The sequence below is a fragment of the Canis lupus genome, chromosome 16 (assembly GCF_011100685.1).
Source record: "Canis lupus familiaris isolate Mischka breed German Shepherd chromosome 16, alternate assembly UU_Cfam_GSD_1.0, whole genome shotgun sequence".
Classification (NCBI taxonomy): Eukaryota; Metazoa; Chordata; class Mammalia; order Carnivora; family Canidae; genus Canis; species Canis lupus.
This window is the reverse complement of record NC_049237.1, coordinates 5,079,065-5,096,228: the sequence shown is the minus strand read 5'-3', so window position 1 is coordinate 5,096,228 and position 17,164 is coordinate 5,079,065. Positions and strand designations below refer to the sequence as shown.

At 38.1% G+C, this 17,164-nt stretch overlaps 2 protein-coding genes across 6 annotated transcripts in view; both read right to left on the bottom strand.

Annotated features, from left to right (window-relative positions):
* The window catches only part of TPK1 (thiamin pyrophosphokinase 1), a 325,794-nt gene that overhangs the window by 211,107 nt on the left and 97,523 nt on the right, over positions 1-17,164 (bottom strand). The window lies entirely within an intron of this gene.
* Positions 2,418-2,712, bottom strand: LOC102151506 (NADH dehydrogenase [ubiquinone] 1 alpha subcomplex subunit 3-like; the record flags this gene model as incomplete). The annotated part of the gene is made up of 1 exon (XM_038559280.1): positions 2,418-2,712. A coding segment is annotated over one exon (270 nt), but the record flags the coding sequence as incomplete, so codon positions are not given.

The window sequence follows — 17,164 nt, the reverse complement described above, 5'->3', positions numbered from 1 at the left end:
ACTTTTTTTTAAAGATTTTATTTATTCATAAGAGACAGAGAGACACAGGCTGAGGTAGAAGCAAGCTCCCTGTGGGGAGGGTCTCTTGCAATAGCAATTCAGAGAACCTATAGGAGTATAGTAAATCCAAGAAAACTTAAGAATTGGGCAAAAGTTACTTTATCAAGAATGCATATCAAGTAATTAGTAATTAGCACTGATGAGATGCACTTGTGCTGCAGAACAGAGGGATGCTACAACACAGTCCTGAGGATGCTCATAACTAACATAAGATAAGTCCCAAGAATCAATGGCTTTTGTGGCCATTTGCATCCTAAACTGGAATGACTGGAACATTTCAAAGTCACTCCTGGGATATGACTAGACCTTTACTATTTTTGTATCAAACAAGTTTTATTTTCTGTCTTGTACCCTTCCTTAAAGCTAAGTAAACTTAGTGCCGAGTAAAGCCTATCATGTCTTTTGAGTTTGTTAATCCAAACCCAAGACCACTTCTGTATTCCACACACCCAACTCCTTAACAGTGCTTATTGTGAGGAATGGGCATGGGGTCATGGAGAAGACATTTTTTTTCACTCTTTAAATGCTGTGCTGTTAAAAATATTTGTACAAGAAATTTGAATTACGTTATAATTATAATTTGAAATTCAACAGTAATAACTAAAAAGGGGAAATACACGTAACAATTCCAGATTTAATCCCATTTTTGGAAGGAATTAACTGCTTTGTCAGACTTTGTCAGGACTGAAGATGCCTGCGGTTAATCTAGACAAAAGGGAAGATCCAGAATCTTATTTAGAAGAAGTCTTACAGTATCCCTAGAGAGCTAAATAATTCCAATTACTCAAATCTTGTTTATTCCCTAGTATCCCAAAGATTCAATTAGTCCTTGTGTACCTGAAATCAATCTCATCTGTCAATTACTGGATTGAGAGAGGATTCTTTCCTGGCCTGAAGCAGTAAACCACTCCATCCCCAACTTCTACCCCCATAACAGCTGTAGCATCCATATAAGTTAGTCCAATTATGGGGGAGGCAAAGTAGTTCCCTTCTGGATGAGACTCAGAAACAGTTCACTGACAAAGACACACCAAGAAGGAAATGATAATCAATGACAAACATGTGAGTCCATACACAACTACACAGATGCCAATGGAAGGTTAACTATCAAACACTACAGAGAACTGTGTTGTTTTTATTATGGTAAGAACACTTAACATGAAACCTACACTCTTAAGAGCTTAACTAAACAATGCAGTATTGTCAATGATAGGTGCTGTATTGTAGAACAGATCTCTAGAACTGAATACCAACTCCCCATTTGCTCCTTCCCTCAACCCCAGGCAACCACTATTCTATTTTTTTGTTTTTAAGATTTATTTATTTATTTATTTATTTATTTATTTATTTATTTATTTATTTATTTATTTATTTAGAGAGACAGACAGACAGACAGACAGACAGAGGGAGAAGCAGGCTCCATACAGGGAGTCCGACGTGGGACTCGATTCCAGGTCTCACAGGATCACACCCCGAGCTGCAGGCAGTGCTAAACCGCTGCGCCACCAGGGCTCCCCGGCAACCACTATTCTAGTCTCTGCTTCCAGGTTTGACTATTCTAGCTACCTCATATACAGGGAACCAGGCAGTATTTTTCCTTTTGTGCCTGGCTTCTTTCACTTAGCTTAATGTCCTCCAGGTTATTCCATGTTTTCACATATTGCAAGATTTTCTTCCTTTTATTTTTTGTTTTGGGGTGGGGGATCCTCTTCACCCATTTCTCCCATCCCAGTTCCACTGTCTCTAGCAACCACCAATTTGTTCTCTTTATAGCTGCTATTGTTATTTTTTTTTTTTTGGAAGATATTTGGTCTACAAACATTTTTTCCCATTCTGTAGGTTGTATTTTCACTCTGTTATTTCCTCTGTTGTACAAAAACTTTCTGGTTTGATGTAATCTCTATTACCTAATTTAGCTTTTGTTGCTTATGATTTCATATCCATGAAATCACCACCAAAACTAATGTCATGAAGTTTTCCCCCTATATTTTCTTCTGGAAGTTTTGTAGTTCTGGGTTTTACATTTATTTTACATTGAAGAAAAGTGTTTTTAACCCATTTTCATCATTAGAGACAATACTTAGCAATAATTCACGTTTCATACTTAAATCAGCCAAGAGGCTTTAAATCAATGAATTCTTCCAGAATTATCTCTTGCTTAACAAACATTTACCTACAGTCATTCTCTTCCTGTGTTAAAAACTCAACCATATAATGAAGCCTAATAAGAAAGAGGTTCTATGTAAGAATTCATGAAAGTTTTCTTTAATGAACTATTATATTTAAGCAAATTTGGTATTTCTTTTTTTTCCCCCCCCTTGGGTCACTCTATGCATTTTATTGGCTACAGGGGAGGGGCCACCTCCATGTCACCAGAGGTGCTCACAATTCCTTTAGCCACTCCAGGCTGGGACCCTGGGAGTCCTGGAGCACATCGGGCATGTTCCCATCATCTTGGAGAGGCACTGGATAGTTGTAGGGCATGGCCTGGTTGATCATGGTGGCGTACTTGGTGAAGGGACTGAGGGTGAGCAGAATCACAGCGAGGCCCCCAATGGTGAAGGACGCAACCAGCACCGGCTCTTTGGCCCAGACATCCTTGAGGAAGGCGGCGTGTCTCTTGGCTATCTTGGTCTCTAAATTTGGTATTTCTTAAACACTTCATAAAGAAATAGAACATCTATGTAGGATATTTCTGTTTTTTAAAAGAAAAGTTATAGGATCTTCCTTGGAGATCTTCCATAAGTGGGAATGTTTAATATATTGATCAGTGATAAAAGGGAAAAAAAACATGTAAGATAAAATTGTAAAATAATATGTAAAATAATACAGGTATTGATTCTTACATTTATATAATTATAAGCATAAGATATTGGTTACAGTGATACTTTTACAGCAGAGGGCAGGGTTAGGAAAATGATATATTTTCACAGTCTTGGTCATAAGTAACATTAAATCTACACCCAAATCCAGATTTGGCATATAGCCCAATCTATGCCATTACAATCTCCTCTGTGATCCTGCCAAAAATAATGACACCACAAGAGACTTACCACATTCTCTTTTCTACTGTCCTGCAACCAGTGACTCAGACCTGAAATTGAGAAGCCTGGATCTGTGATCTATCATATCGACACAGAGAATAAAGTCAATACAGTAGAGGTAAAGCAATCAGGGCATGAGCACTGTTTGGGTCTCATACCAAAGGCAAGGGCTAGGCATTAGCCCTTTCAATTATATAAGCTATAAACTCCTTGTTTGAGCTTAGGCCAATTTGAGCTGGGTTCTCCAGCATTTGAAACAGAAAGTGCCCTAGGGACACCTGGCTGGCTCAGTGGTTGAATGTCTGCCTTTGGCTCAAGCCTGCTTCTCCCTCTGCTTCTGTGTCTCTCATGAATGAAAAAAAAAAAAAAAAAAGTAACAGGAAGAGCCCTAATATATAAATGTTAATTTCTATTTCAAAGACACCAAATCTTTTATCATTCAGAGATAATACCTTATTGTATCTCAAATCTGTGACTGGCCAAGCCCTGGAGAAGAACTGCATATTTCTGTAGAGAGTATATACTAATAATTGGCAGAGTATCACCAGCAAAGCCTTGTTCATGGTCCAAATCTGTCAGCTTGAGGACATGGTTAACCATGGACATGGCTAACAGAGATAGATAAGCATGCTTTTCCTATCAAGACATTATTTCATGTGCAAACGCTTTCATTCAGAGGATTTCATGAAAATAACGTATTCTCTATGTGACATAGCAACAATTACTTTGCTCATAGGAGTACTGAAATGTGTAATTATTTGCTGTTTACATAACAGTTTTATTTTATTTTATTTTATTTGGTACATAACAGTTTTAGATAAAAGTTTTATTCATAATATATTTATGTATAATTATTTAAAAGCTCACATTTGTAATATCCTACAAAGTAGGTAGCACACTCTTTAAATTTTAATCTAGTCAGTAACACAGAATTTTCCATATTTCAAATAAAAAGAAGTGGTTTATATAGAGCATCTATATACACAGTGCTGTGCTAGTCCTAATAATCTGGCTCATGCCATATAACGAAGATTTTCTTTTTATCTATAGGTAAATGTTGCAGTGTAAATTCTCTCTGCCACCTTTCTATCTCTTCCCCTCCTAGTTATGCACCACAAAGATAAAGTATGACATTTAGCTATCCTTGATGGAATTTATAAAGTCTAAAATCAGGTACCTCTTTAACACAGAGTGATACCAAATACTTCATTACTAAATATCTTAAAAACAGCCAAGAGTGGGACACACCTGGGTGACTCAGTGGTTGAATATCTCCCTTTGGCTCAGGTCATGATGCCAGGGCCCAGGGATTAAGTCCCACATCAGGCTCCTCACAGGGAGCCTGCTTCTCTCTCTTCCTATGCCTCTGCCTCTCTCTGTGTCTCTCATGATAAATAAATAAAATCTTAAAAACAAAAAAATAATAAAACAGCCAAGGGTCTGTTTATCCTAACTAGCATAGGGAACATTTTTTAAAAAGATGAGTAAAGCTCATAATGGGTAAAAACTGCAAATAGTTAAGCAGCACGGAAAAAGATGGTCCTATATATGTGAAGCCAGCACATGTATGTTTGTCTAAATGTGAGTTGTTAAAAACAAGGCTGAGGGATGCCTGGGTGGTTCAGTGGTTGAGTGTCTGCCTTAGGCTCAGGTTGTGATCCCAAGGTGCTGAGATCAAGTCCTGCATCAGGCTCCCTACAGGGAGCCTGCTTCTTCCACTGCCTGTGTGTGTCTCTGCCTCTGTGTCTCTCTCTTGAATAAAAAAATAAAATCTTTAAAAAACAAACAAAAAAAAAACACAAAGGCTGAGTATAGTCCGAATTGCTAAATTTTAACTACAGGGTTACGGTGGCAAATATGCATGCTCAATCTACAGTGAGTAAGAAAACATACAATAGACCTTTGCTGGGGTTGTTATAACACAGGGTTGTTCAACACTGACACTATTCACATTTTGGGCTTTTTGTAGTGAGGGGTTTTTTAGTGCATTGTAGAATGTTTCCCAGCATCCCTAGCCCCTACCCAAGTAGAGGCCAGTAGCAGCCCCAAGTTGTGAAGACCAAAGTCATATATCTGCAGACAAGCCAAATGTCCCCACCAGGGCAAAGTCATTCCAGTCAAGATCAAGTGCTCTAACCAGGGGACCACTTATACCTCAGCAGGCTGCCCATAATCCCATAATACCCAGCTCTAAGGCAGACTGTTCATTGTTATTCTCTAAACTTCCAAATTAAAAGCAAGACTATCACCTAGAAACCATGTTCTACCTAACTACCAAAGTCAGGTGAATTAACAAAGCAAGACATTTCCTAACTAAATTGCCTTCATTTCTATTCTGGATGCAAATCTACCATCTTAACCTCCATTGTAGACATTTTGAATAATTCAATAAGACTTTGCAGATAATCTCTACATGGATACTCTGGAAAAACGTCTGGTATGATCCCACACCCTATTTATGCTTCATATTCATTTGACCCTTATTACTAAATTATAGCCGCTATTCACCTTTTGTGAATCCTTTTGACTGTCTTCAGTCCTTTTGACTGTCTTCTGGGAACTGCTGGGTAATTTCCATCAACAACCAAGTCTGATAAGAACCACCACTGCACAGATATCACCCTAGATGGTGAGCATGAAAATCAACAACTTCTATTTGTTCAGTTCATTTCATAATATACAAAGATTGGTAAGGTGGTGGTAACAAAATAAGGAGAAGTGGCAAATCTGTATGAATGAGCAAAAATAACATTTGTAGAACTACTAAGAGTTGAAATAAAAGGTCAACGATGGGGCCTGGTCCACTTAGCAAAAATAAAAGTCTTTAAATAAAAATCACTTTGTTGATGCAAATAGGTAACATTATAGAAGGTAGAGAGATCATCTGCATCCTTTGCCTGTTCCTTTGGTACCAGAATTCCTTCCCCTACTCTTTTTTTCTTATGAATCAGTGTTAACAGATCTCAGAAATTATATGTGAGACATATCAAATGAGAGATTTATTGTTACATGTATCAAAAGTGAAATGTATCAAAATCAGATATTTGCTGTACAAGAAAGTGATAACATTTATCTTATTTTGTAGATAAAAAAAACCTACGGATAATGTCTGTACCTTTGCTAGTATCTCTGATATCTTTATAAAAATATTTTAACACTATTTAGTGAGAGTTTCTAGCAAACAAATCTATTCTCTTAAACAATCATCATTAAAAGTGGTAATAATAGGTTAACTTCATTAATTGGGCCTTACTACAAAATAATTAGAAACAGAAATAATTACATATTATTACTACCAAATAATATAAGAATTTCACATTATAGTCTTACAACTTGACTATGCTCTTTTTCTAAATAAACACAAACAATTATACCCTAATTCTCCTTTCTGCTTAGGGAAAAAAAAAAAAAAGAAAAAGTAGAGGTGGAGGAGCTATTTGAAGGCTATGAGTAGAAAAAAGAACTAGAGATAGTGCTCCTAGTAGAAGACAGAAAGAGGAGGAATCCATGCATTCAGGTTAAAAGCAAGAGGTGACTACCCAAAACCTCCTTAGGCCAAGCATCACCACCACATGAGATGAAGCACAATTAAAAAGCAAAGTGCTTCACGGGGGTGGATAAGTGCTTTATTAACTACCACGTTTCTTAGTTTGTAAGCTATCTCAGGGTACTGTTAGAGATAAAATTCATCTTAATCTTTAAAGCATGATTTATCAAGATATGAAAAGGCTTATTTTTTAAAGTAATTAAACAAAGGCCAGTTGCTTTGGCCTTTAGTCAGATAAGGGCATAGCTGTTAAGAGATAAAGTTGAGAGGTAGTCAAAGACCACATTAAACTCTATTCTATACCATGACCTGCTTAAATATAAAGGGAAGTCATTAAGGGTTTTAAGTTTGAGACTGTTGTACTCTAACTTATATACTAAAGATAGTTCCATGTTGGGAACAAGTTAGAAGGAGACAGGAATGGAAGTAATGGAAATTAGTTAGGAGGGAAGATGGTGGCTTCTACCAAGAGGGCAGCACGTAAGGTAGGGAGAAATGAATGTACCTCAACCCTCAACACACAGTCGGGAGGTGGAAGTGATTGTTGGATGAGAAACTGGATGTGGAGGATAGTGCAAAAGGAACCACAGAATATTGACAAAACACTCCCCAAATGCTTTAATATCCTGCAAAGTCTCAAGGAGCCAATTCCTTCTTCCCCTGTGTACTAATATCTCCTGGCCACCCTCAAGCCTGATGTAGTACCTCACACATGCAGTAAGTGCTTGCTGACCTCAAGAGACATACATCACAGCCAAAATGTCTTTAGGGCACCTGGATAACTCAGTGGTTGAACATCTGCCTTTGGCTCAGGTCGTCATCCCAGGGTTCTGGGATCAAGTCCCACACCAGGCTCCCTCTGCCTCTCTGTGTTTCTCATGAATAAATAAATAAAATCTTAAAAAAAAAAAAAAAGACAAACATATTTGAATGGCTCAGGCTATTCTAGATTTTTAAGGTACTTTCTATCTTAACTCAGGAGGGTACAAAAGGTCCTGTGGGACACTGAGTTTATTAGATATTTTCTATCACGATCTAGATTAAAATTCTAGACTGAAATATAGAACAAAGTTCAGTTATAAAATGCGCTTTTGTACCTGTGTTCATCAAAAGGACACGTCTCCAGGTGTGCATCCTTTTTCAGCAAAGGACTGAAATAATTCATAGGAAGTATACCAAGAAAAATATCCCTAGCATTTTTAATCCTAAATTTTTACTTTCAAAAAAATATAGTACAGACCTAAAGGAAATCCTCTAAATGTGTAGAATGTATCTTATAAGTCTAAAATCATTTAAAACACAGCCAAGAATAGGAGAACATCTCTGTGACCTCCACCTAAAATTGCCAATTGTTTTCACTCAGAACTCTGTGTTACCTAAAGAACTATAGGAGTTTATTTATATTCTCTAGATACCTACCTCTCTAATGCTCAAACCTACTCCCATCCCCTTACCATGATTCTGGATATAAGGGCTTACCTTCACAGTTTTATTTTTTAACTTCCTTTAGCATGCATTTACATCAATGAGCCACATATGATATTATGTGATATGTGTTATTTTTAATTTTTAAAAAAATCATGTTCCAAAACTTTTTATGATTTGACATTGTGTAATAAGGGCTTTCCACTTAGAAATAAAAGTCTAGACTACTAGATTCACTTAACTACTGTACAGAATTTACAAACATGTCAAAAATATCTGATTTATTATAGATGCATGTTTTAACTATTTTTTTAAATGTTGCAATTATCATTTAGATGCCTCTTTGTTCACAAATCAAACATTTTCTCAATGGTATATACCTAATGGATAATTACTGGGTCATAGAATTTGCACATTATTAATTTTACTACACGATACTGAACTATTATCCACAATGACTTTAACAACTTACACCAAGTAAAATTTTATTTTTTAAGTAGCAAACTGAAGCAAATGCATTTGTCTCTATTTGTATTAAATAGGTGTGCACAAGATTTGATTAAGAATTTATTACGACTACCGTGCCAGAAGCAGTTTCATCTACTAGCAAAAGTGAAAGGTGTTGATTGTCAAATACTCTGGATCAGGGTCTACCAGCTAGAAAGTGGGTCTTGGATGGAGACTGGCCACCTTCTTAATTCCCCTGCTGAGTTGTCCTCTGTAATAAATTCTCAGCAACTTATCTCTAGGAAGCCTGTTCTCCACTGCCCTACCTTATGACTAGATACGGGATTCTTCTAGCCGTGGGTGCCTCAGGTCTCCTGACAGTAGGTATTCCTATTACTAGGGATAGGCATCCATCTACATAACCCTCCTGATAGATTTTACTCATTCATTCCTTTGTAGGCAGATAATGAACGAATGAGCACCAACTGTAGCCAGATATCTAACCAGCAATAACCAGACACAACTGTCCAGGAGAGCACAGTCTAGATAGAGCTATACGATACAGTAGCCACTTACACATTTGATCATCTGAACTGCAGCTTGTCTCAACTGAGATGTGCTACTCCAACTGTAAAATAAACACTAGATTTTGAAGACTCAGTGTAAAAAGAATAATACAAAACATAACAATAATGTTATATTGGTTCTATGCTGAAATGATATTCTGAATATGCTGTGTTAAATACAACAGTATTAGAATTAATTTCTCTTTCTTTTTACTTTAACATGGCTGCAAGAAAATTCAAGTCTTTATTTGTGGCTCACATTATATTAACCAACACTGGTCAAGAAGGTATGAGAGGGGTACCTGCTGGCTCAGTTAGAAGAGCATGCAACTCTTGATCTTGGAGTCTTGAGTTTAAGACCCACATTGGCTGTAGAGATTACTTAAATACATTAAAACCTTAAAGAAAGAAGATATAAGGGACAAGTATAATGACACAATGAGGTGGAGAAAGTTTAAAGCTCTATGGGAGCATGCAGAAAGGGCAAAGCCCATTCAGCTTTAGTCACAAAAACCAAACCACAGGAACTGAGACAAATAAAAAATAATAATAATGTTTTATTATTTGAAAAATATGAGTTAGCTAGATGGAAAAAGAAGAAGGAAACAAATTCATTTCAGGCAGAAGCCCAGAGTTGAGAGAAAACAAATTCTGCTAGCTACTCTGGCAGAATCTAGGCGGATCCACGTTACTCCTGGTAACCCGTGGCAAACTCAGAAGTTTCATTTAAAATAACAATAATCATCTTCTTGTATTATTTCTTCCCTAAAGGAGGCAACTGCAGACAAGTGAAACAAAACTTCCCACAGAAAATAGATTTTAACCAATTATTTATCTCACAGTGCCAATTACTTACTTATCAGAATCACAAATATCTAAAGGGTAAGCAGATGTATCAATAACATGATAAGGGAACACAGTGCCCAGGACTAAACCTATCACCCCAGCATATATGAACCTGTCTCATCCCAAAGGAAAAAGCTGAAGAGTATCTTACAACCTCAGGGCTTTAGCACAAGTCCTAACTCAAAAAAACTACATGAGAACAGAAGAATCTTCATATTACAGCAATTTAAAAAAATATTATCACTAGCTTTTCTTTGTTCTAAGGCTAAAGGTGCCTTTATCATTTTATTATTTTTTAAATTAAGAGATGAATGGGATACAAAATTAGAATTCTGATCAACTCAGTGAACGCAGAAAGTTACACAAAAAGAAGAAAAGGCCTTTTATTTATTCTAGTTCTATCGCAAACATCAAGCATCACTGCAAACACTTTCATTAACAAGTGCAAAATAAAAACAAAAGTCAGTGGAAATGTAAGAAAGAGCAAAAATAAAAATACTGAGATTCGTTGTTGGATGATAGTTTTTAACAGGATTTTAAAAAGAATTAATTTCAACAGCTGGAAATTGCATTTGGCTCATGTTAAAGAAACGTTGCTGTTGCTGTTTGCAAACATGATGAATGGAGAGCAGCTTGCAAGCATGATGGATAAAAATAAATATTTCATTATGCAAAATGTGTTTCATTGTTGGGTTTGTAAATTTGAAACAATTATAAGTACTGCATGGCAGCCGAGCTGCTGTTTTCAGACTGGCAGGGTTTGGGTTTTGTTGTTGTTTTTCTATTTCTCTTTTTCCTTCTTTTAGCTGCAGTGTTTGAAAATAACTTTTGGTATTTGATCGAAACTAAAATAACTATCTCCTTCCCCCACCAAAGGATAGAACCATGATTTTTTCCCTCTGTATCTTTGCTCCTTGGAACATAAAAAGCAACACTAAGTTGAACTCACTGATAGGAAACCAGTGCCTCCAGATGGGATAGCCCCCAAATAAAAGTTACTCCCATCTTTTTAAAAAATGTATTCAACTGATTTTAAAAATTCATAGGATATACAACCTCATAAATGTGCAAAGAAGTACACTATGGTCCAGAGAAATTAACTGAGGTGGAAATATTGATCCCTACGATAGAGTGAATAAATGCAACACCAGTGTGTGCCCTGGAAACAATCCGCACAGTACACTGAGGCCACTCTTGTTCATAGTTAACCCATCTGAGAAACCCACCCACAGATGGTGAAATCGGGTGCCCAGGAAAACTAATGAACAACCAGAAGAAAAACTGCCAAGCAGTGAAAGGAGGAATGCAAAGAGCCATGAAGCCAAATCCTGAATATTACTCTAAAGAAGTCTTCTGTTAGCCAAAACAAATTTACAGAAAAATTTAAAGAAAAAAAAATTTAAAGATGAGTGTTTTAAGACAGCGGAGTAGAGATGTCTCTGTTCTCTCCTGATTCCAAAACAGCAGAATGAAAAGTTAGAAATGAAGTTCCCATCTTCTATAAAACTAGGCAAAAATCTGTTGTCCCATCACAGTGTGTGGAAAAGTGCCACCAAGGGCAGGGGATGGGGGGAGTTACTGAGAAGAGGTCTTTGACTAAATGTTCAGATACAAAATCAATGCAGGAGACACTGTCATTGAAATAAGGTGGGAAAAGCATAAAGAACTGTGAGCAGTCTTCTGGTTGCTCCTGGGCTAGCAGCAGTGAGTCAAGGTCAAACATCATCAAGAAGCCCCTCACTGTGTCTGAGGAGGAACTCCTGCTATCCCTGTCCTCCCTGCCCCGAAAGAAACCAATTTCAGATCAATTCATTCAAAGATCAATAAGAAAGAACTGGACCAAGAAGTTAAAGGAGGGAGTGGTAAGGAGGGAAAGGAGAGGAGGGACATCAAGCAGTGAAAATCAGGACCAGAAATATCATCACGACTCAAAGGACCTGATGAAAAAGGACAGACATTCCGAGAGGAGATACAGAAGCTCTTGAAAGATACGGCAAATTCACAGAACAAGATGAGTTATGAACCTAAAGAGTTCATCCAGGAAATTAAATCTAAACAATAAGTTGTTTGAGGCAGAGTGAGCATCACTGAGTAAAACACATGTTAGATTAAATAGAGAAATGAGAGAAAATAAATGGAAATTAACAATGAATTAGGAAAGATTAAAAGAAAAAAGAGAAATAGATTTTAAAAAATTGCACGTGTATAACTACTTTCTCAAGAAGAGCACAGAACAAATCAAAGACCAATTTTCTAGAACTAGCAGGAGACTTGAGCGGATGAATTGAGAGGGCACAGCGCGCATGCCAAGGAAATCCAATACGTAATGACTGAGTCACGTCTAATTAAAATTGCTGGTACTTGGGAGATAAAAGTCCAACTGTATTCTTCAGTCAGAGGGGAAAAATCTCAGTAGCCTCAGAATTCTCCACAGAAACATTCAATATACTTGACGAATTGACATGATCCCAATGAAGTCCTTAGGAAATGAAAGCATTTCCAGTCAGACTGTTTAAGTTTAAAGGAAACAAATACCCATCTTGAAGCATTTTAAATCCACAAAATTTCATTCCCAGTGAGTTTCTTGAAAAGACTACTAGAAGAAAAACCTCAACTTACCACAACTTATAAACAGGATGACTGGCTGGCTCTCATATCAAAGCCTCTGCTAATAACTCTGCCTGAAGCACCCATCCCACTGGTCCTTCTCGGCCACCTGCCTGTCTCTCTGTCCATCTCCCTGTTCATCTCCCTGCCTCCCTGTCACCCTCCCCTCACCCTCCCTATCTCCCTGACTATCTCCTTCTCCATCTCCCCGTCCATCATCCACCTGCCCTCCCTCCCTGTCTCCTTCCCTATCTCCCTGCCCTTCTCTGTCTCCCTGTCTCTCTCCCTCCCTCCCCCTCCTCTCAGCCTCTTGTTTTCCTGCCCATCTGTCTCCTGCCCGTCTGTCTCTGTCCCTGTCATCTCATATACTAAAGCCCTTCTTTCATTCTATAAAGAATTAACTCAAGCATCAGGCTTCCCTTAAAATCTTTTCTGATGTCATTTATCTGGACTGTTTCCCTCTCCATTTCTAATAAATTACCGAGATGTGTGCTCTAAATACTGTATCTAAAATAAAGTAACTCCAAAACATTGAAAATGGGCAAAGGAATACTTTATAAGTGAAAACAAAAAGAAAGTAAGGGTCACATATCAATACCAGTAGGATCTTACTGTCCTTTCTCAATCCAAGAAGATAAAGGACATGAAAAAATAACTAGTAAGGTACAATTAAGTGAAGTATATCAAACCCCGTAATCTGAGCATAGATCTTTTCTACTGTCCATACAAAACTCACAAAAACTATGTATCTAGGACATAAAGAAAAGGTCATGCAAACTCCAAACAGGAAAACAGGATAAGTAACACTCTATAATCACAGTGTAATAGAAACAGGGATCTACTGTAAAATAGAAAGAAACAGAAACCTAAGAGCTCTTTGGAAATTTTCAGTCCCTGTGTTTAATGAGAAGAACAGCTGGGAGGGTGGGTGCACATTTACAGTAAAATGAACTGCTTATTTGGTGGGGGGGAGGGGGGCAGGGAGGGGAGGAGAGGGAGGATCTTTATTAACCTCATCATAACATAAAAGGAACTATTGAAAAGATACAGTATTGAACAGATGAAGATAGTGTTAATTTCTGGTTAATAACTACTAAATTTGACCTACTACCCTATTCTGCAGCTAAGGTTCAAGGTTCAAATAAACTGACTTTGCTCTAGACAACATAGCTAAGATAAGGTAGAGGCGGGACTCATCCACCATGCCATCCTATGCTATACAGTGCGCTTTGTTTCCCTGTAAGTTCTTCACATAGTCAACTAAAGTTACTAAGTTCAAATACAATATAGTTCATCTGGACTTAAGACATCATTAATAGAAACACCATTGCGGCAGCCCGGTGGCTCAGCAGTTTAGCGCTACCTTCAGCCCAGGGTGTGATCCTAGATTTTTTTTTTTTTTTTTTTTTTTTTTTTTTAATGATAGTCACAGAGAGAGAGAGAGAGAGAGAGAGGCAGAGACATAGGCAGAGGGAGAAGCAGGCTCCATGCACCAGGAGCCTGATGTGGGATTCGATCCCGGGTCTCCAGGATCGCGCCCTGGGCCAAAGGCAGGCGCCAAACCGCTGCGCCACCCAGGGATCCTAGAGACCTGGGATCAAGTCCCACGTCAGGTTCCCTGCATAGAGCCTGCTTCTCCCTCTGCCTGTGTCTCTGCTTCTCTCTCTCTGTGTCATGAATAAATAAATAAAATCTTAAAAAAAAGGAGGGGAGGGAGATGAGGGAGGGATGGAGGGGAGGAAAAGGAAAAGGAAAAAGGAAAAGGAAAAGGAAATGCCCGCCCAGTAAATACCTTCCCGTTCCATTCCCTGACCCCAGTCATTAACTTACGCCTTCACCCCGCCCCTCCTTCCCTCACACACCTCCCCCCCCCCCTCCCTCCCCCCGACTCCTCCACCTCCTCCCCACCGCCACCTCCCCCCCCCCACCAACCTCCCCCCCCACCCCCCGCCCACGCACCCCTACCCTACAAACAAAAGAAAAAGAAAAAGAAAAAAGAAAGAAAAAGAAACACCATTGCTCTATATACCGCCGGGAAAGAAAAAAAAAAAACCACACCAATTAAACAATGACACAATGCTTTTTCACTACGAAGTTATTACAGTTTATTTTAAATGGTTTTTGAAACTAGATTTTAATAAACATCACTCACGTGCTTTAATTAAAAGAAGGAATAAAACAGACTGGGTGTGACTTTATAAACACATGAAACTAGTCATTGACTCTTCCAAAAGTTAATATTTGCTTCACAAACATAAGCAAACCTAAGCCACTCGACTGTAGGCAACTTCAATCTTGAGAAGATCCTCAATTATTTAGGAGAACTTACATGTATTTATTCCGCAAGTATATATTAAATAATTTACTACTAATGACTGAATAACTTCATCGATCAAGAATATTTCCTGTGACTTAATACATGATAACGTGCAGATAGAAAAATAGTTTCATTACTAATTCCATAATATTTCCTCCATCTATTTTACAACATGATGTCAGAATTCAGACTACTCAGGCACTGTAAATATATTCTACTGGCAGGCAACGGCACAGTCTATTCAGGTGAAGCAAATTTAATATCTGTCAGCGATCACAAACCTGCCAAAGTTAATCTTTGGTAAGTTCACGGTCAAAACAGTTCTCAACAAACTCGCCTGGTAGGACTCACCTGGGAATCAAGAGAGAAATGAGGACACCCAGTTGCCTCCTCCACCAAAAAGGATGACGCATTGTTTTAAGGGAAAGCCTTGGAGTCACAAGCCATGGGTAAAACTTATTAGACAAAACAGAGGAACGCTACATTAGAAGACGTCAAATCTCAGAATATACAATTTGAGAGAACACTGGTCGTGATGACTGCATAAAGGCCTTTTAAAGTCATTACAATATAAAACACAGATTGTGTTTTTCATGGGCCTGGAATCATTTTCATTTGGAAACAAAGGAGGCCTGGGGATAGAGGTGTATTCAGATACCCTTGGATGACTCTAAGTAACTGAAGAAAGCTATGCAGAAAAGGCCACATGTTGAAATGGGGAGGAAGAGAACTTTATACCCTCAGTCAACAAACTTTTTACAACCAGGGTGCATCAATTTATGAGTAATTTTTCTCTTTCCTTATCGTAACTGCAAATTGTATATTTAACATATGATAATTTTATTCTCATCATGAAAGCAAAATATTTAAGATCATATTTTTAAACCCTAAGCTTCTCTTCTTGTAAGGCATAGAGTCTGGATTTATCTACAGAACTCTATGTGATGATGGGAATGTTCGAGACCTGCCCTGACCGCAGTAGTTACCTCTGTTTACACGTGGCCTCTGAGCACTAGAAATGTGGCTGGTGATAACCAAGGCACTGAATTTTTTAATTTATTTAACTGTAATTAATTTAAATGTAAATGGCCACATGGGAGTAGTAACTACCCTATTGCAAACAACACAGTCCAAAAAGATGAAGAGGTTATGCCTCTAAAAGCTTACTTTTGATCCTTTGAGGTCTGAGTGGAGATGGGTGTGAGGTGCAGTTGAGTTGTTCAATTATGGTTGCACAGGCTAGCTCACAAATGGGACAGCACAACCAGCAAGCAATGCAGAATAAACAGACAAAATCACCACCAGTACCAACAACTTAAGATCTTTAATAATACAGTCTTTTTTGTTAATTTTCAAGAGTCACTTCTGGTAACAACCTCTTATAAGTTTTTTTGTTTTTTTTTTTGTTTTTTTTTTTGTTTTCCTCTTACTATCTTCCTCCTTTAAACAAGAAAAGTAGTGAGGCACCTGAGTGATGTGGTCAGTTAAGCACCTGAGTCAGTTTGGGCTAAGTTTCTGGTCTCAGGGTCAGAAGATCAAGTCCTGCGTCGAGCCCCACTGGGCTCCACACTCAGTGCAGTCTCCTTCAGACTCTCTGCCCCCCAACCCCCGCCTCCTTTAAATTAAATCTTTAAGAAAAAAATAAGAGAAGTAGTAGCGTATATTTAACACAGCAGTCTCTGATGGCCCTGACAGGATGATTACATTCTCCTCCCTTCCAACTTCAGGCCCCTCCCTCCAGTTTTTAAAGTTTCATCTCATCTTTTCCTTTCCTTTTTCATAATCCAGACTATCCCTCTCAGGCTTCCTCTCTGGACTCGAAACTGCTCTTACACTCACTGAAGTCTTTTTGCATTTCTTTTATATTCTCACTTCTCATTTGCTTTTTCTCCTACCTGGCTCTGTACAGCTATCCTTCATTTTCATTTCCTCTCCTTCCCCTTCTTATAAATAAACATGTGTTCCTGCAGAAGAAACATAAAGCTCTTCACTCATTTAATGAGCCTACTATTTTAAAAAGTATTTTTCAAGGAGTTTAATTAACTTTAGAGCCTTCTCCTTTCCTGCTTCTTGAAAAAGTAGAATTCAGTACAGATTTGGATATTAGGAAGGCCCACTAGCCACTCACAACACGCGTAAGCATGGGCTCAGTGCTCAGTACAAGAGGCACCGTCATGATGGTGATAAAGATGACATGAGGGTGCTAACTGCCACTCCCTCTTGGTTCACCTTTATCAGAAACTAAAGGTACTTGACTGGAACGATGATTCAAAGCAAATACAATAGGAAGAAGGGAAATCAATCA